We start from the raw sequence: 19,958 nt of genomic DNA on the forward strand, positions 1-19,958 counted from the left end.
TTATATATGTTGGCATGTGGTAATTGACGTGTTCTTTGAAATTTTAACAACTAAATAAAATTAGTGTTTAGCTTAGTTCCCTAGGTTGTTATACTCTAGAACTGTTAAGACTTATAATAACATAAAAATGCCTCATCCTCAGTCTTTATCTACTCTTTTAAAACAGACTTTAATAAAATGCGTCAGTGACTCAACTACCCACATCCATGTGTCATACTTAAAGGGTAGATAACTAAGAAGAGGCTGTTACCAAACAACTTGGATTTTTATACTTAAGAAAATTATAGAGAAAACATAATTTTACAGAAAAATATATAATATAAAGTAATTTAGTGAATTAGTCTTGAATGCAAGAAAATTCACTGTTATTTTTCTTTTCTTTCTCTTTAGAAGGTTTTCCAACTGATAGCCTGGAAAAACAAATTATTTGCTGAACTTAGCACTTCAGTTTTCTCTTATTCAGGGGAGAAAACTCCCCCATATAAAATGTAAAACAGCTTAATATTTAGTTTTGTAACTTAAATTGATTTTTCTTTTCCATCAAATCAAATGCAATGGAGCCGGAGTTCTGTGTTTGTCACCAATCCTTTATTGAAACTGGTAACTTACACACTTTATAATAGAACAACAAAAATAATGTTCAATATATACAGCCTTTGCATGGACTATTAGACTATACACAGGCAGCGTGATAACACAATCTAATCTTCATCATCATCTGTGCACAAAAAGACACCAAACAGACAACATGTGCACATCACAGTGAAATGACATCACAGGTCCAGTGAAAATTCAGCATAATACAAAACGGACTGCTCTATTGCAAATGACATCTTTCTAAATGCCCAGCTCTTACTCAGTAGTAATTTACCCGGAGTCTGAAGCAGAGATTGGTTGTGTGGCTATAAGTCTCTTCAGAGAGACAACCTCTGCAGATAAGTTTGCTATCCCCTGCTTCAAATACAAATTCTCTGGGCCAGAAACTTTGTAGCCACTGTCTTTCATTTCAACAACTCCAGTTTTGAAACTATTCTGAGTTTTGCCACTCAGTTCTTTTTGATGCCAGTGCTCCGATTTGAGAGACCAATCTTGAATGTTAGTCACTTGCACTGAGAAAGGAGTAAGAGAAGAATGTACCATACTTGGGGCACTATGCTTTTCGAGTTCAAAATGTCTTTTAGATGTCATGTCAATAGGGGAGGAAAGTTTTTGCGTGGCCTCAAATTCATTATCAAAGGCTTCTACTTTGATCTGCATGGCTTTAGCTTTGATCCGGAGCTTGTGTGGCAAGGCAGAGGAATTCACTTCTGGAACTTTAACCACCGTTGCATGCACGTGCTTGAGTTCGACTGGAGAATGGATGGGGCCCTTGGGGACCTGTTGCTCATCTTCGCCATCAGATGACTTTCCTACCACACCATCGTCGGTTTCCGACGTTCTCGGGGAGTTGCTGGAGGATCGGTTGACTTGCAGTAGTGGGGGAGAGTGTGAGTATCCAGAAAAAGAATTCCCCATATAGTTTTGATAGATGGATGCTGTGTAAGAGCCTCGGTCATCTCTCGTCTCCCTTGTGTAGCTCTCTAATTCCATCGGCTCTTGCTTGATAATCTGGAACTTGTTTTCAGGACTTCTGCAGCTTCCCTGCACAGAGCTCTCCTGCGTGTGCTCTACCGAGGACACTTCAGAAACATCGGACAGTGAGCTTTGTGGAGAGTGTTTAATAACAGAAATACAACTGCTTGCCACCATCGAGGGTTCGTGCTCATCCACAAATGAGCTCACACTGGATTTGGAAGTCTGGTAATCTTGAAAGTACACAGCTGTAGAATTACTGAGTTTCTGAATCTCTTGAGCATATGCTGTGGAGCTAATTAAACCAAACTTTAATTTTAGTGAAAGCAGCTCAGCTTTTAAAGTGGCGTTTTCTTCTCCCAGTGCAATTAGTTTGTTCTCTAAAACCAGGTCATTCAGTCGACGCTTCTCACGAGATCTTTTGGCAGCTTCATTATTTTTCCGCCTTTTTTCCCAGTACATAGCATCTTTCTTTTCATCAGGAATGAACTCCCGTTTCCTCCGACACGCAGAAGATTTGTTTTTCCCCACATTTCCTTCACTGAGAAGCAGCTCCTCACCTGTTGTGGAGTCTTCAGATACTTCCGTTAAAGCAGAATTAAGGACCATCATCTTGTCCACATTGCTACTGGCATCAAGAGATGCCTGCTCCTTTTTGATGGTCTGCATTTTTCTCAGCTGCATCAGAAACAACCTTCCCCTATAGATGCGTGTAGGAGAACAAATTAATTTCCCCGTATTCTCAAGCTCTTTAAAAACTCTGGTTTAAAATCCATCAATATTCTTCCTTTTGTTCTACTGTCTGGGATAAATCCTTCAGGCTCCTTATTGAATGAAGCTGGGCCTCCGTGGTTATCTGCAATACATGAATAAAAAAAAAAAATCCCAGTTATTCATTGGATAAATGTTTACTACAAATTATGTACAAGGAAATATGCTAAGCATGTAGGGCATACAAGCACAGATGAGGCACGGCCACAGTTCTTTCAACAAGTTAGCATTCTCAAAAAGGAAATAAGTTCCCAAATACCTAAACTATAAAGCTGTAAAGGACAAATCCCTAATGAGACCTATCAGTAAGAGAATATGTGGTCCAGGAAAGTAAGGGAAAAATAACCTCTGCCCAGAGAGATATAGAGGAAGGCTGTATTTAATGAGGCAAAATGGAGAAATAGTTGGGTGTGGGCAATTACAGGAAGGAAATGACAGATAACCTCTGGTTGGTTAAGTTTCTAAATAGTACATGCATACCGTGGTGCTTCTAAATAACGTTACCTAATATTTACATCACTGCCAAGCAATATGCTCACCTCTTAAAAGGGACTTAACCAAGTAAACTTTAACATGAGTAAAAAAAAGTTCTGCACTCCTATACAGAATACAATATAAATGGAGACAAATTTCTTCCACAAAAACTAAAGTAAAAGCCACATTAACAACGGAGCTGTTGGTTTTAATCTACACCTTAACGTGGACATAAACCTGCCCATCACATCCCTGACTGCCTGGTAGGCTTATATTCCAGCAAATTCCACCAGGTGACTCACTGCAACTCAATGAAAAGGATTCTTCTCAATCAAGCCATCTCTTTACAAGCATCTGAGTTTAAGAGATTAGAATTTTTTTTTTCTGATTCCTTTGAATTGTTCTATCAAACATTCAACATTGAAGCATCCAGAATACTTCTTGTGATCTTGAAAATTCTGTCAAAATAGATTTCAGATTTCAGTTACAGAGTAGCTTTGAACTAAAAAACAGTTACTAGGCCAGGCACCGTGGCTCACGCTTGTAATCCCAGCACTTTGGGAGGCCAAAGCGGGCACATCACGAGGTCAGGAGATTGAGACCATCCTGGCCAACATGGTGAAACCCTATCTCTACTAAAAAATACAAAAATTAGCTGGGTGTGGTGACGTGCGCCTGTAATCCCAGCTCCGCGGGAGGCTGAGGCAGGAGAATCGCTTGAACCCGGGAGGTGGAGATTGCAGTGAGCTGAGATCACGCCACTGCACTCCAGCCTGGTGACAGAGCAAGACTCCATCTAAAAAAAAAAAAAAAAAACACGCACACAAAAAAAAACCACTATTTTATTCAAAGGGGTTTTTAAAAGTATAGTGCATTCTTGAAACAAAATTATTTTAAACCAAGAGAATATAGTTACAGAAAAAAATTTCTTTCATTTATATGAATTAGTTTCAAGCAAAATATAAGAACTCAAGAATAGAATCATTCATTAGTTTCCTCTTCCACTGATGAAATACTTACAGTACAAATTTGGCCTGACGATTGCCTTAGCTTGAGTTAATAAAATCCATGTTATGTTCCAATAGCAATCGTTGCATGGGGGCTTTTGAACTTAGCTATGTTTCTAGACACTGATTCTCTGCCTAATATTCCAGTTGGTAATACTTTTCATGAAATAGACGTGGTACAACAATGGTTCCATCAGCACGATCTGCACACAATAGCACTTTATCCCACCATACTAAAAAGATGTAATGAGCCGGGCGTGGTGGCTCGTGCCTGTACATCCCAGCACCTTGGGAGGCTGAGGTGGGTGGATCACCTGAGGTCAGGAGTTTGAGACCAGCCTGGCTAACATGGTGAAACCCCATCTCTACTAAAAATACAAAAATTAGTCAGGCATGGTGGCAGGTGCCTATAATCCCAGCCACTCGGGAGGCTGAGGCAGGAGAATTGCTTGAACCCAGGAACCCAGGAGGCGGAGGTTGCAGTGAGCCGAGATCGCGCCACTGCACTCCAGCATGGGGGACAAAAGCGAGACTTCGTCTCAAAAAAAAAGATGTAATGTTCTTACATGATGTCACTATGTCTTTCTTATGCCTAGTTTCATAATGACTAATAAAGTGAAGTTTACTTTTATCAATTGGAAAAGCCTGCCAGCTTCTTTTGTCTTTTCCAGAAGGAATGAAAGGAATTATGTAATAATTTCAGGATCATAAAGAATAATGTTTCATGCCAGGTTTTTGCCCATTAAACTGAGCCAACACAGTTAAGGGAACAGCTAGTCGTAACTCAGAGAAATTTGTGATTATGAATTCCAAGTTTCTGTTCTTTGATAATGAAACTTTAATGGGAAATGAAGGCAAGGAGTATGTCACAGTCAGCAATGATGCTGCAGAGAAGGAATCTTCCTATTTATCATTTAAACAATATTATTTCCTTTTTCTTTTTTTGATACAGAGTCTCGCTCTGCTGCCCAGGCTAGAGTGCAGTGGCGCAATCTTGCCGCACTGCAACCTCTGCCTCCCGGGCTCAAGCGATTCTCCTGCCTCAGCCTCCTGAGTAGCTCGGGTTACAGTTGCACACCACCAGCTAATTTTTTTGTATTTTTAGTAGAGACAGGGTTTTACCATGTTGGCCAGGCTGGTCTTGAACGCCTGACCTTAGGTGATTCGCCAAAGTGCTGGGATTACAGGCATGAGCCACCACGCCCAGCCAACAATACTGTTTCCTCTAATTTGCATTTAGGTTTTATCCTTTAACATGAAAGCCCAGTTTCCTCCACATATTGAATGGATTCTTTCCTCTGTTGAAGTCTGTACTCTGCCATTCAGCAAAGTCCTCCTGCTGAAGTAAAACGAGTGGAGAAGTAAAGAGGAAGATATCCCAGTTAAAGACGACTGCACTGACCTTTCCCAAGGCACCTTTCAAATCTCCACTATAGTCTTGGCCACTACTTTTTTCCACTTTTAGTTTTTAAACATCATACGATCCCTTGCAGACTATTAATTCTGGTTATTTTCTCCACTTGAGAATCTTTCTCTTTCATGTGTTATCTTATTTGTTCCTTCTTTAAAAAAAAAAAAAATCAGACTCCTTTATTTTGCCTCACTTACTAGTTTTTACAGTAATGCTTTTGAAATGCCCCACCATTCTGTCTGTCTTAGTTACTCTTCCTAAACTTCAAGGACCTTTCAAGGTTGGGGCCCAATTGGGAAGGAGCCTTCACAATCCTATTTCTATTTAACTAAAATAGCCCCATTTGTCTTAAAATTTCCTTAACTCGTGTCTTCTAGGTGTCTAAGCACTATATGTCTACTTTATCATCTCTACAACTTTGTTGGTACATTAAGACCTACAGAAAACCTCATTTCCTTTTTTTTTTTTTTTTTAAGACGGCGTTTCACTCTTGTTGCCCAGGCTGGAGTGCAATGGCGTGATCTTGGCTCACCACAGCCTCCGCCTACAGGGTTCAAGCAATTCTCCTGCCTCAGCCTCCCGAGTAGCTGGGATTACAGGAATGTGCCGCCATACCCAGATACTTTTGTATTTTTAGTAGATGGGGTTTCTCCATGTTGGTCGGGCTGGTCTTGAACTCCCGACCTCAGGTGATCCGTCCGCCTTGGCCTCCCAAAGTGCTGGGATTACAGGCGTGAGCCACTGCACCCGGCCATCTCATTTGTTTTTAATCATCTTCTTCCTATTTGAATTTCATGACATGTCACTATAAATCTGTGATTCTTCCCTCATCTGTATATATTACATTCATGGTCTCCACAACTCAGCGGCAAATCACCATACTATCTTAGGATATTTTCTGTAATATTATGTATCAAATAATCTTGCAGTGTTAAAAAGAGTTTATCAGCATTGTGGGATGATACGGAGAGAGGCATAATCACATACACTGTGTGTGTTTCCACATGTTTGTCTTTTGTGCCCAACTACACTGGGAATTACTTCAGGGTGGAAATTAAAATATACTTGCAGTCTTCTAGCAAAAACCTGAAGATATTAGGTGCTCAACATTTCATTGACAGTCACCCACATACCTTATATGAGAGTTTCGTAACCAGAAAACTTTTTTGATGCTTTCTTTTAATGTTCTGTGAATTGTAAGAAGATATTTTACTTATTAACAGAGAGATTCTCTTATTCATTAATTGGTTTATTCAACACATATGGAGCACCTACTGTGTACTGGGCACAAGGGAAGACTGGGGACACATCAACAAGGAGAGGAAAAACCCAACTCCCCAGACCAGGCACTCAGTCGTGGGTGGGAGACAAACAGGTGAGTGGAGGGGAACCAGGTGTGAGTGCAGAGCTGCACAGACATGGGCCTGGGGTGCAGGCTTTCTTCCTGTCATGGAGATAATAACAAAAACAATCATAATAGGTGCCATTTATTGAACACCTACCACAGAACGGGCACTGGGAGCCTGACCTGCTTTCCTTCATTCACTTTCAATGACTATTTTCAGATAAGAAAACTAAGGCTCACAGAAGGCAAGTGACTTGCCCAGTGTCACACAGCTAGTTAAATGGCAGAGCTTACATTCCGGCCCAGTTCCTTTACTCTCTCCTCCACTTTCACAGGTGGTTCTGCATCTGTGCAATGCAGTCTTATTTACACACAGTTCTCTTTTGTGTCACTTTCATTTCTAAGTAATACACACCCCTTTACTAAGTTACTTTGGGCGCAGTAAGGCACTATGCTAGCTTAACTTTTTTTGGTTTTTTTTTTTTGAGATGGAGTTTCGCTCATGCTAGCTTAACTTTTTTTTTTTTTTTTTTTGAGATGAAGTTTCACTCAGGCTGGAGTGCAATGGCGCGATCTCAGCTCACTGCAACTTCCACCTCCCGGGTTCAAGCGATTCTCCTGCCTCAGCCTCCCGAGTAGCTGGGATTACAGACATGCGCCACCATGCCCAGCTAATTTTGTATTTTTAGTAGAGACCGGGTTTCTCCATGTTGGTCAGGCTGGTCTCGAACTCCCTACCTCAGGTGATCCGCCTGCCACGGCCTCCCAAAGTGCTGGAATTACAGGCATGAGCCATCACGCCTGGGCCCTTAACTTCTTTTAGATGCTGTCTTAACTTCTTTAAGCCAGCAAAGATACTATCTAGAAGTTTTCTCCATCCTCCTTAGAGATGTTTCACATCTGGCACTATTTATGAATTGAGAAAACATTTTATTAATTTTCGTATCTCTGCTAAAATTTTAACCTCCTGGCCATTCTAATTACGTTAAATAGAGAAAAAGAAATATGATAGCTGTGGACATTGTCACCTATGATTTTTTTTTAAACAAATCCAAGAGTGTAATCTGTTTTCAACATGAGGCAGGGGACAGTGTCTCTCTGACCCTCTCATTTTGCAGATTAATCAGCTAGAAGACAGACTGACCTTCCCAAGACCACACAACAGTTGGGCACAGATGGGCTCTGGGCTCTCCTTCTGCCCCTCAACAATAAACTTAAAGCAAATGCAAAAGTAGTTTATGATGCCTTCAAAAAGCCTCAGGATTTATGCTAACCTAACAAATTTATTTCAAGCCTCAATATTTTCCCTTATGATTAATTTAACAATTACTTCATCTATGCATCATCATTTCAAATCAACATCTAATGTTGTGGTATATTAGTCATTGCTTAAGTTTCTTTTTTGGTGAATAACTGACACTACATGCCAATTCTATGATGTTAGTGCACTCAGCACGATTAACTTCATTACACACATTACATGATATGACTCTCCTTGAAAACACAAATAAAAAAGAGAAATTTAAGAGCAGGTATTATTACATACCAGTTGACATATTTTTCTGTACATACTCTGAAGGTGCCATCACTAATTAACACTTTTGTATAGTCCACACACTATTTCTCTAAGCAAGAATTATACAGCAAGAATTACATTTCATAAGCCCAGATATTAAAAGTTTAAGTCAGATTACCTAAATATTGTTTTTAAGAACAAGATTTGATTTAGAAAATTCTATAAAAGAATATAACCTCATAACAATAATTCTAGACCAAATTTATCCTTGAGGAGTTATCTCATTACTTATGTTTATGATAGACCTTTACTTCCCTGGTCTCTCACAGAAATAATGTTTAACAATCCAAGCTCTACAAAGGAAAAGAATAAACATGCTTTGTTTCAATCATCTGAAATCTTACTAATAGTCTAAACATTAAAATCTACTCTGAGAACATTTTGTTATTAATTATCTCTAAAGGATAAGTTTTATGGCAAATTGCTATATATATTTTGTTTTTAAAATTCTGTCAATAGAAGATGAAATACTATTTGATCCACCCAATGATTTGGAAACATTATAGAATTATCTTATTTTCCCTCTCCTCTCTGAATGTATTGTTTTCTCCCTGTTGTATAATATAGATAACAGTAAAGGAAGAAAAATGTTTTCAAGGTAAGCTTAAATTATGTTAAACTGTAAGCCATCTCTCCAGTAAGACAGCAGATGCTTATTTTTAAGATAAATGTCATTTTCATGAAAAAATCAAATCAATTAATCAATTCACAACTCTTTATACTTTTAAAGTATGAATACTAGCAATATGTTAACCCTACATTTTCTTCCTGTGGGTAAAATTCACAGTATCTGTGTCAATGAAATGCTTTACTTCTTTTCATGGATGAGAAAACAATCTAGTATTTAAAAGCAGAGATGAAATAAGAAGTCACTACACGTGTACAACCCAGAGGAAATGGGGAGTGAAAAAACTCAGAAAACAATGAAGTTGCAAGAGAATTTTCTAATCCCATTGAAAAAGAAAAGGATTTTTAAATTGAGAAAACTATGTTAAACCTCTCTAAGGGTCATTCTGTCCCCAGGAAGCAGCTTACCCCAAAGTTAGAGAGAAATGTGTACTTGATCAAGACAGGCAAGACACACACACACACACACACACACACACACACACACACTTGCACACTGCCAGAATCTATTCTATTATAGCAACAAATTGACCTACTTTTTCTATTTGGGTGCCTCCGTAAATAAATGTGTCAAAGCCTGTTCCAGTTTATGATAAATGAAAATATTTCAAGTTCAAAAAAGGACTAGTTGAAAATTAAATTTAAATTTAATAAATACAATGACAACACTGCATTTTATTACATCACTGATGTAATTTAAGTAATTGAAATATGAAATAGTATAACAACATTCTTCAAGAGGTCATCAGTGTTTGTAACTTAATACACAATTAAATTATTCTGAAGTCTGCAAAGAGTAAGCACATACACACTAGCATGACCAAACACTTAACTGCACAGCTTGAGAAATAAGAACAGCTCCCACTAAAGATGGGAAGTAACATGGGGGAAAAACAGAACAGTAATAATTTTTTAAAAATCTATAGAAACTTAAAAGTGGGGACTATTAATATCTTGAAACTTCTGAAAAGATAACTGATCAGTGTAGCAACTAATCTGAAACCTTAAAAGGACATCAACAATCACAAAGTAACCCAGTTGTAGGAAATCCTCCAATGAATAAGTAATACATGCAACATGGTGTAATGATGGCAAAAATGGTGGGCTGGGGGGGCAGTCAGGCCGAGAAAATTCTTGAAAGTTTCTAATGATAATGTAGAATCATCCCAACTTGCTTCACTTGGCTTTTTAATTTCTTTTTCCACTTTTCTAGTCAGTGGATGATTATAAATGTCATTTTCTACCTTATGAATAGAGTAGATTTTTAAATGCTTATTTTTAGTGTTTATCTGAAGGCCAGTTAATTACAGTTTAAGACCCCTAAAAAGCTAATTAGTAAAATACATCATGTTCTGACAACTAAAAGGCTTATAAACATCACTCTGAGTCCTATGAAACTGAGTCCTCAAAGCACAGATTATTAACAAATGGCATCTAGCAAATCTCAAGTAAACTTTCTTATCATAAAAACAAGCTATGCTCTCTTATTAAAGCCATACGAGAAACAGTTCTGGGTGTTTTTTTTAACTACAGTAAAGTTACTTACAAAGAAATGTGAAAGATAACTGGGGGTAGTAGTAATAAAAATTCATTTTGAAACTGAAAAATTCTTATGTAATGTCTGTGATCAAAGGTCAACGTCTTTCAACATTCTCATACAAGTCCAACCTGGATAGAAATCAACTCAAATATAATTTAGAAAAATAACAGGATATCAAACAATGTGTTAAACCCTGTGAAATACAGGCATACCTTACAAAAACAAGAAATGAATATTAAAGGAAATTTCAATTACATTGTTTCTGTTATATTTTGAATTGAATCCCAAGTGTGCTCTCATTCCTCAATACAAATTAAAAATAAACAACTTTAACAGCATCAATGGCATCTGGATTACAATGGAAATCATGAAGTATACGAGTTTAACCTGGGTAAAAATAAAGCCCAGGCAATATGACTGCACCTTTTCCATTCCATGCTGCAATCGCATTTACATCTCGAAATTGACTCTAATGACCAAGGCAAGGTCAACTAGAAAAATCCACTCAGCTGGTGAGTCAGGCACATTGCTCAACGTCCGAAAGGCCTCTCACAAAGAGTTTTAATTTTCAGGCTGTTGCATCACAGTGATGTTATAACTGCACTGCACAAAAATAAGCCTTTAACCCAGAAAAGGAAATTGTTTCAAAAACTACAGTGAGTGTGAGAATACACTTTGTCGAGGTGCAAATTTCCCCATCTGGTTTTCAGGCTCTGCGACCTGGGCTGCTAATTCATTTCTCCGAGTTTCCATGTCCTCATCTGTGAAATGTGGATGATAACAGAGCCCCTCAACACTGTGCCTGGCACATGCAGAGTATAAGTTTAGTAAATACTAACTCTTAATCTCTTTTCTGAAGAACGATCAGTATCAAAAGGCAATGATGCCTATCAGTTCCAGGCTGTCTTCGCTGCTCATGACTCTTACTGAAGCCTGACCTATGTCGCAAGAGTAAGGGTAAACCAAATGAAAATTTCTTCTGTTAGTCAAAAGGGTCAAATATAAACACTTTCACAGGACCGGCCTTAGTTTTCAGGCTACATATACCCCCTACAAGAGAGCTGATCTGTGGTGTCTCACCATCCACTGCTGATCTCAGACCACAAAGTTTTAGATAGAGAAATCATCCAGGCTACAGAAAATGAGTCACAGAATGTGTAAGGGAATTGGAAAGAGCTGAGCTATTAATACAGCACTTGCCACTTCATTCCTGCTACTATAATCGACTCATCTCTCTATTCCTTCAAGCAGCTCCCCAAAACATTAACCCAATGACTTGGGAAGTTTGAGGTTCTGCAATCCTGTCAGGAATTCCCCTTAAACTGAAATTAACATTGAACACAATGGCAAAGTTTTCAGGAAAAAAAAAATTATTAGAACAAAAAAAGTATCCAAGAAAGATCTTATAGACTTAATTCCAACATGAATCCTTACTATTACTGCAAAGAAACAAAGAGAAAAATGAAGGTAAATACTGACACACACACACACACACACACACACACACACACATTCTGGCTGCTGGTCAATAATACAGGAAACATTTATTGAACTCCTCACAACCAACTAGGTCAACAGGTTTTATTCCCTCAGTTTACCCTGAAGAGTGATGGAAATCAGGACAGTGAAGGAAGATAACAAGCTGGGGCCTGGGACCCAGGGTTCTTGTGAGCCCAGGGCCTGTGCTCTTAGGATCTGTACCTCACCGATGCCTGTTCTCTAACTACTGCCTGTAACAAGAGGGAAACTGATTAGGGATAGGGGTGTAGCATATGATCCCACAGAAGCCAAGTTTTTGGTCAGTTTTCAACAAAGAGCACATTGCGTTGATATGCTTCAGGAGAACATCTGTGATGTCTCCATGAACTCCCTGTGAGTTCCCGCATGGGTACAACCTCGGAAGTCTTTATGCCAGGATGAAAGTACTGTAGTTTTACAGTAGGACAGCAGCGTCTATGTGGGTATTTTGATTTTATTTTGAACTCTGGAGATCAGTGTTCTCTCTAGCCTTTGACCATATAAATTAAAGGTTAAAAAAAAATCGGCTCAACTCAACTGGCCAAAGTCAAGCTGAGGCCTTCCTTTTTAATCACTATCAATACTGGAGCGCCCCCACCCCCAATTTCTGTGGTCGGTGGACGTTTGGAGGTTCTCTTAAGGTCTTTTTCACTTCAAGAATGGAGACGCGCTTCGCTCAGAAATACAATGAAGACTCTTGGAACAAAGGTGTCTGCAGGTTTCAGAACCTCACCGCAGAACAGGCGCGCAGTCAGGCCCCTGGATTTGCCCTGTTGGAGGGAGGGCCGCTGAGACGCAGGCACTCCGGGTCGCCCGCGCTGCCCCTGTTTGCCCCGTGCGGGCGCCGGGGTCCCTAGCTCCCTGGCTCCCCGGCTCCCCGGCTCCTGCGGCCCAGGCGAACCCAGAGCGCACCCGCACTCCGACCCGGGCCGGTCCCTAGGGCCCGAGCTCCACCGGCCGCGCCCCCACGCGGCGCCTCCCAGAGACCCCCCTCCCTCCGGGTGGGCGGCGCAGCGGGGCCTCGGCGCCGCGAGGACCCCCCGCGCCAGAACAAAGGAATGTGGGGAGGGGGCAGGGAGGAGCGCAGGCCACCGAGCAGCCCCAGTATAACTGCCGCCCGGAGGCGCTTCTCGGTCCCGACCCGAGGTCCCCGCCCGCCACTACCAGACCCGCCCCCAGCCCCGGCTTCTCGCAGACCCCACCGGCCCGCAGGAGGGAGCGGCGCACTGGGGGCCGCACGGACGCGCCATTGGAGATCCCGATCGGAAGGTGGCGCCACGCTGCCCCTACAGGCCCGGGACTCCCCCGCGAGCTCGCAAAGTAGGTCGGGGTCTGAAGCTGGGGGCCTAGAGCAACTAGCTTCTTGGAAAGCGACTGCAATTATTTGGGGTAATATCCTCTGTTCCAGAGACGTCCACCCCCCCACCAAAAAAAAAAACCCCTGCGCTTAATTTAAATGTTACGATATATACATCCCATCATATACATATATTCACACATAATCACTATGTAACAGTCCAGGAAGAAATTAAATATTTGGATAAATTACATATTCATACATCTTCACATGAGTAAAACTAGGGTATCCAGACAAAAATACGATCTACTAACCTATATCTGTTTCCCATTGGTCATATCTGATCTGGGGGTAAATAAATACTTCTGACCTCACTTACTGTTGTTATTTACAAAAGCCAAGAACAGAAGATGGCACTTGACCATTCCCCGCTGTTCTCAGAGAACAGCAGTTTCCTAAAGTGTCCTTTAAAAACATAAATGGGAGCCAGCATCCAGCAAATCACCGGGCGCTGCGAAATGCCTTCCTAAAAATACAATCTTATCAAAGGTCTCCGAAGGCGTGTAGTTAAAACTACAGCAAATGGCCTTGAACTTGTATTTGCACACAGCCCTAGAGAAAACACCAGAAATAGCACTGCGAGGCCACAATTGTTAAAATGTGATAGGGCTAAATTTAGAAGAACGCGCGTTTCATTTAGGGCAAAAGACACACATTCGGCAGCATGAGCAAACTCCATGCTTACCCGGTTGTCTACTTTCCTGTTTAAAATATCCTTAAGAAAAAAAAAAACTGTTATAGTGACATTCTTAAAGGCTGAGACTGTCCTACTTTCTTTGTAGCAAGATTATAAAATCACGTAATTAGCTCCCTCTCTATGCTCACTGCCAGCAAATTCGGCAGTTACATAATGCAACATTTCCAGGAAACTATTATGTGATTTGTCTTGTCGTGTCTGAAAAAGCGATGACAATAAGGTGAGAAAAAGGGCTGATCGAATGGAATGCATTAAAATTAGGAAGGTGGGGAGGTAAACGTCACAATGGTTCGTCCCAGATTTAAAAATAACAGCTGAGAACATTGAAAGGGCGAACCCCAGTAGTACCCAAGATCAGAATTCAACCCGAGCAATTCTTGCTTTTAGGTTTCGTAGTATCGTTTTAAAACCTGTTTATTTGGGACGTAATATAGACGTAAATAACGATCTAATATCCAACGCTGCGCCTCAATTACCAAATCATTGCACACATACGCGCATATTCCCACATCAGCCCGCAATCCTTGCCAACATTTCACCGTGGGCAGATTATGCAATGTATGAAAGGACAAATCCCACAACCTTCCCGAGGGCTTGTAAAACACGCTGACGACAAACAGGGTGGAAAACGTCTGTGCAGGCACAGCCCCTGACACAAACAAACGCCGCGCAGGCATTCTCCGAATGCCGTCACCGTTCACGCTACCAACCCGTTTTCTCACCAAGCAAATCAAGACTATTCCCCATTCCTCAACCCCCAATTCCTCTCCCCTCTACGCCGCCAGCCCCAGAGAAGGAACGAGAAAGGAAGACACTAGAGAGGAAAGAGCATCTTCCCGCTCGGAGAGGGCTCAGCCTGCCTGGCGCTCTTCTCTACCAAAACATCAATTTTCCTGAAATCAGGAGACATTATGCAACAGCAGCGGGGGGAGAGCGCAAACCAGCCAGGACTACGTGCCGGCGCGAAGGCGCTGCAATCAAAGCAGCCACCTTAAGGTGGCGAGTCCCATCCTGACAAGGCAGCAAAAGTTTATGTAATGAATGCCCCGCGCGCACTCGCCGCTGCTGGCGAGCCCAGCTTACAGCCCGACCCCGCACACTGCGCGGCCAGCACCCCGCGCCCGCCCGCCCGCAGCGCGCCCGGGGAGCAGTCGCCGGGCCCCCGGCCGGCGGTGGGCGGAGCGCTTACCGTGTTCCTGCTCTCGGGCCGGCGAGGAGAAAGAAAGGGGCGGCCGCGAGTCGGGCCGCCGGCGCTCGGGGCTCGGGCCGGGCCAGGCCTCCGGGGCCGCGGCGGGAGGCGGGCGGCGGCGAGGGCGCGGCGCGGGAGGCGGGCGGGCGCGCCGGGTCCGCGGGCGCCGTGGCCGCGCCGAGAGATGTGTGTTAGTAGGTCAGTTCCGAGCGCCGCGCTACGTCGCCGCCCGCCAGCCCCGCGTGACTGGCGGCCGCGGCCCCAATCGCCGCGCCTGCACCCGCCCCCGGTCCGCCGCCAATGGCCGCGGCCGGCAGGGGCGGGCCGGGGCGGGCTCTCCGCGGCCACGCCCCTCCTCCCCGCCCTCAGCTCCCCCTCCGCGGCGGCGCCACTACCAGCTTGCGTCCCTCCCCGGCCAGGGCCACCGCCGTCCGAGCGCCCGCGAGGGCTGGCGCCCCATGCCCGGCGTAACGAGGGTTGCGCAACGGCCCGCGCGGCCGACACGACCGGAGCGAGCCTGCGGAGGAACCCGGGAGCCCCCAGTCCCACCGCCCCGTCCGCTCTTGGCTTCCTTCACCCTCCCGGTCGCTGCGGTGGCTCTGCGCACCCCGCGACCCTCACTCGCTCGCAGAGGCGCTTTTTGTCTTCCTGAGAGCCGCAGCCGGCCGGGCTACCTGTTGCCGACCGAGCACTGCGGGCTGCGGCTACCCGGGCGTGGCAGGGACCTCGGCCTCCCCTTCCCGGCACACTCCCGAGAGGAGCCCTACCTTGGGGTGGGCAGGAGGGAAGGCGGGGGGTGGCGGCTGGCAAGCTGCCAACACTCGGGGAGCGCTGCGGCGGGGAAGGGGTTGGCGCGGCCGGGCAGCTACGCGGGGCTGCGCGGCGGAGGCAGCGATTAAAATGCCCCGGCGCCTCTCCGGAGAGCCGCGACGGCCCGGAGCCGGGAGGGAAAGCTCCACGCACAAAACGCCGCCCCCTGCACAATTAGGGCGAAGATGACGGCTGCAAAGTTGTTGCGTAACACGACTAGGAAACGAGGCTCGCTGAGGTCCATCTACCCACCCCCGCCACGCGGGTGCGGCGTTCCTCGGAGGATGTGAAGGTCCGCGCTCCGGGTGCGCCCCACTGGGACGCCCACTGGCGTTTGGTGCTGTGGGTTGAGAGGACCGCGCGGGATCTTTTCTGTGATCTTGAGCTGATAGCTGCTTAGTGTCATTTCTGCCTCTAACTGGATACGATAGTCTTCTCTCCCAAATTCCCGGGCTACGGAAGAGAAGTAAAAAAAATGGGGAAAAGAGCACCTAGCCGCGACTTCTTAAGTCTACGCGCTGGACTGTCAAGGCACGTGGCACACTCCCTGCATTTACCGATACATGGATAGTGGGTCAGTGCTGGCCTTAGCGAAGGGAGCCATGTTACCGACAGTGACTCACAGGCTTGCCCAAATACGGAGTGTGGCAGGTGGGCAGGACCTCCACCAGCCAGCTCCCTCCTGCTCTGCTTGAACTACGTGGGGGCTGGGCCGAGTGCCTCCACGACTTTCCACTTCTTTTTTGCCCCTTTCGTTTTTAAAAAGCAATAACCAAAGTAAAGAGAAGAGCAGAGTGAACACCCAGGTACCATCCCTAGTGTCTGCCATGAGCAGCAGATGTACTCGCCAAGATTGTCTTTTCTACCTTTCCCATTCTTGCACAGTTAATATCGTAAGCACCCGAGTCATATTTAAAAATTTTTTATCACCTGTCAGTTGGGTTTTTGGTAAGCCTCCCGGGGCAGTGTTGTGGTTTTGAACGCACTCTTGTTCGTAATTTATCTGGTAATACAGCTCTATTAACAAGGCTCTGAAAACTCAGACGTACAATATGGGCTTAGCGTGTTCCCCGAAGCCATCTTCCCGGTGCTGACTAATGCAAGATCCACATCCCCTCGACCACATTTTCCAAGCTTGACTGTCTTCATGAGAACAAATCCTGATTTTAGTTTATAATCTCCACTTTTCTCATACGTATATAATAATTCAAGATGGGGTCTTACTATGTTATCCAGGTTGGCCTGGAACTCCTGGGCTCGAAAGATCCTCCGGCCACAGCCTCCCTGGTAGTGGGATTACAGACGCATGCTACTGCGCCTGGCCACTTTTCTCAAATGTACTGATAGTTTCCTTTTTGCCAAAACCTTACAATGCCTATTTATACCTTTCAAAACCTCTCCTAGATGAAATCAAAATCATTTCCATAAATCAGTTGCCTTTTCGGGGTCAGAAATGCAGCTATTGTTTAGAAATCCAGGGCTGCCCTGCATAATCTACCCTCCCCTTCACGTGTCCTCACCTTGTTGTGCATTTTGAATAATTTCATGGAATTTCAAAGTCGTTGTAGAATGGGTAGTAAATGTCTTCCTTTAAAGACAACTCGACCTTCAAGATAGGTAAAGAAGGTGCCGGGAGCCACCCCAGGCGGTGATGCTGGAGGAATTCTCTCAACCTGGAAACGTATTCTTTATGCTGAATTTTGAAATTGGATGCTCCTAGAATTACTTGGAGTATTTTAGATTGTGTATGTATTATATTTGTGCATCATTCCCTGTTACCATCTAACTTGGAAATCAGAGGAAGTGCAAAAGGTGTCTGAGATAGCAGCTTAGAAAATAACTCTTTAGCTCCTCCTGGTGATTAGGAAACCACTAAACAATAGGATGAAGGATCTGTCCCCAGGGCCCAAGTGATGATGTGTCTAATATATATCCTAAAACATTCACAGAGTAGGTAAGTATTTGCAGATTAACCCGAGTAAATGGAGCATAAAAACCTAAGATATTTGACACAAATTAACCAGGATAGGGAGGCTTCTAGGAAGACATCAGCCTGTGCCTGCTGGTGGAGCTGGACTGTGAGGTTCTCAGGAGGAGAAGGGGTTCTTGCTCTTAGCAACCTCTCAGTGCTGGGGGTGGATGGCGGGCAGGGGCAAGGGAGGAGGTGGCTGGGACAGGGATGAGAACTACCAGCAGAAGACAATCAACCACATTCTAATTCATTTTATTATACTGCCAACATGGTTTCTGACTAAGCAAATATAAGAGCTATAGCTTGAGAACAGAATGACTAAAACAGTGACTTCTTACTAAAATGGGAATTTACTAGGAATTTGTAATTTAGTAATGATTTAATTTAATATAGTAATAATTGTTCTACAGCTGCAGAATGTTTTGAGCTGGAACATCCCTAAGAGGCCATATATATATCCCAGGGATTTTACAGTGGACCTCGCTAGGCAGGAGTAGCTGTAAAATCAGATGGGTAATGAGAATTCAGGACGTTAGCCACACATGGACTGTGGCAAAAAGAAGATGACCCATTGAAGAATACTAGTTTTCAGCTCTCATCAATTGCTGTTTCCAGGAGCCCACAGCTCCAATTATTCAAAAGAATGTTGACCTTTTTTTTGGTGAAATATCCTGATTTTCAGGTTAGGCAAGCAATTCATTAAAAAATAGAAGACTGCCGAACTTACCTGCCCGGAGGCTGGACAGTCTGAGTCCTCTCACAGAGGAGTTCTACAGAGATGTCCTGGTAACGGGGCAGAGAGGGGGGACTCAGTGACTAAAAGGCAGGCTGCCTACCTGGCAACCAAATTGTGCAGCTCCACCCTATCTGTTTTGTGCATTGGATTTCTGGATTTCTTTGTTGAAAAACTTTGATAGCTAAAAGCCCTTTGGTGACCTCCTGTCTGGTCTGGTGACCAGCAGCCTGCATCAGGGCTCCTGTGTGCCAGGACCATTTTCTTTCCACTGTAGTATGTTTATGGACCATTTTGTGTCTTTTTATTAAACTCCAGGAACAAAAGTTCAGTTTCTAGGAATCCATAGCATATAGTTTTTGTTGTTGTTGTTGTTGTTGTTGTTGTTGAGACAGGATCTTGCTCTGTTGCCCACACTGGAGGGCAGTGGCGTGACCACGGCTCACTGCAGCCTTGATCCCCCCAGGCTCAAGCAATCCTCCAACCTCAGCCTTCCAAGTAGCTGGGACTACAGGTGCACACTACCATGCCTTGCTAATTTTTTAATTTTTTTTTTTTTTTTTTTTTTAGAGTCGGTGTCTCTCTGTGTTGCTCAGGCTAGTCTCAAACACCTGGGCTCAAGCAGTCCTCCCACCTTGGCCTCCCAAAGTGCTGGAATTACAGGTGTAAGTCACAGCAGCAGACCTGTTTTGTTTTCAAGTGGAGGCTTTAAGATGTGAGCTAGCATGGTAGCCTTAGTGAGGTTCTCCTCCCCACGCCCATCAGTGTGTGCTTTGTGCTGGGATTTTGGCTTTGATGCAGTGAGTCATTGACTGTTGAGGCAGAAACTTCCTGGAATGATATTTCTTTCCTTCACTCATGCACTTTTATTTCTGGTCTTTATGCCATTTTTAATCTTTCACCTCTGTCTTCCTCTTCCACTTTGCCTTTTCTTGTAATTTTTCTACCTTTGTTGACCTTTTATCTTTTTAAATTTCTTTCTCTTGATTTACTCTATTGATTCTTTTTTCCTTTGGCCTTTCTCCAGTCATTCAGATCCTCATTACTCCCTGGGATTCCTTCATTCCACCAAACGTCCACTTTTCTCTTTGCTCTTGCCACCTACCTATCCCAGCCACAACCTAGACATTGTAGTTTTTAAGATTTCCACTCTGTCTTCCAGCCTCTGCCTCTCAGGCCCCTAACTTTGCCACGTGGCTCCATTAGCAGGAGTTCTATCAGCATGCTTGGCCTTCTTTTTCAAAAACTAGCTTTTGTGGGAAATTGGGTAATAGATGGTCAAATAACATTCCCTGTAGACGCGATGGCTTTAAAGTGTGGGAAGCCAAAATGTTTCCTATTAAGCAGCTCTTGCTCAAG

General features: G+C 43.7%; 1 protein-coding gene across 5 annotated transcripts; it reads right to left on the reverse strand.

Moving 5' to 3' along the window:
• Positions 1-569: 569 nt before the first annotated feature.
• NFIL3 (nuclear factor, interleukin 3 regulated) lies at positions 570-16,510 on the reverse strand. 5 transcript variants are annotated; one of them, XM_077965172.1, is made up of 2 exons: positions 16,147-16,510; positions 570-2,428 (listed from the first exon to the last, which is right to left on the reverse strand). In XM_077965172.1, exon 2 carries the CDS (start codon positions 2,254-2,256, stop codon positions 868-870), a length of 1,389 nt encoding a protein of 462 aa, XP_077821298.1. In that variant the 5' UTR covers positions 2,257-2,428; positions 16,147-16,510; the 3' UTR covers positions 570-867.
• Positions 16,511-19,958: the final 3,448 nt, after the last annotated feature.

Source organism: Macaca mulatta, chromosome 15 (assembly GCF_049350105.2).
Source record: "Macaca mulatta isolate MMU2019108-1 chromosome 15, T2T-MMU8v2.0, whole genome shotgun sequence".
Taxonomy (NCBI): domain Eukaryota; kingdom Metazoa; phylum Chordata; class Mammalia; order Primates; family Cercopithecidae; genus Macaca; species Macaca mulatta.

Coding starts and splice junctions, on each gene's coding strand:
- NFIL3 (XM_077965172.1), bottom strand. CDS start 2,256: ATGCAGCTGAGAAAAATGCAGACCATCAAAAAGGAGCAGGCATCTCTT.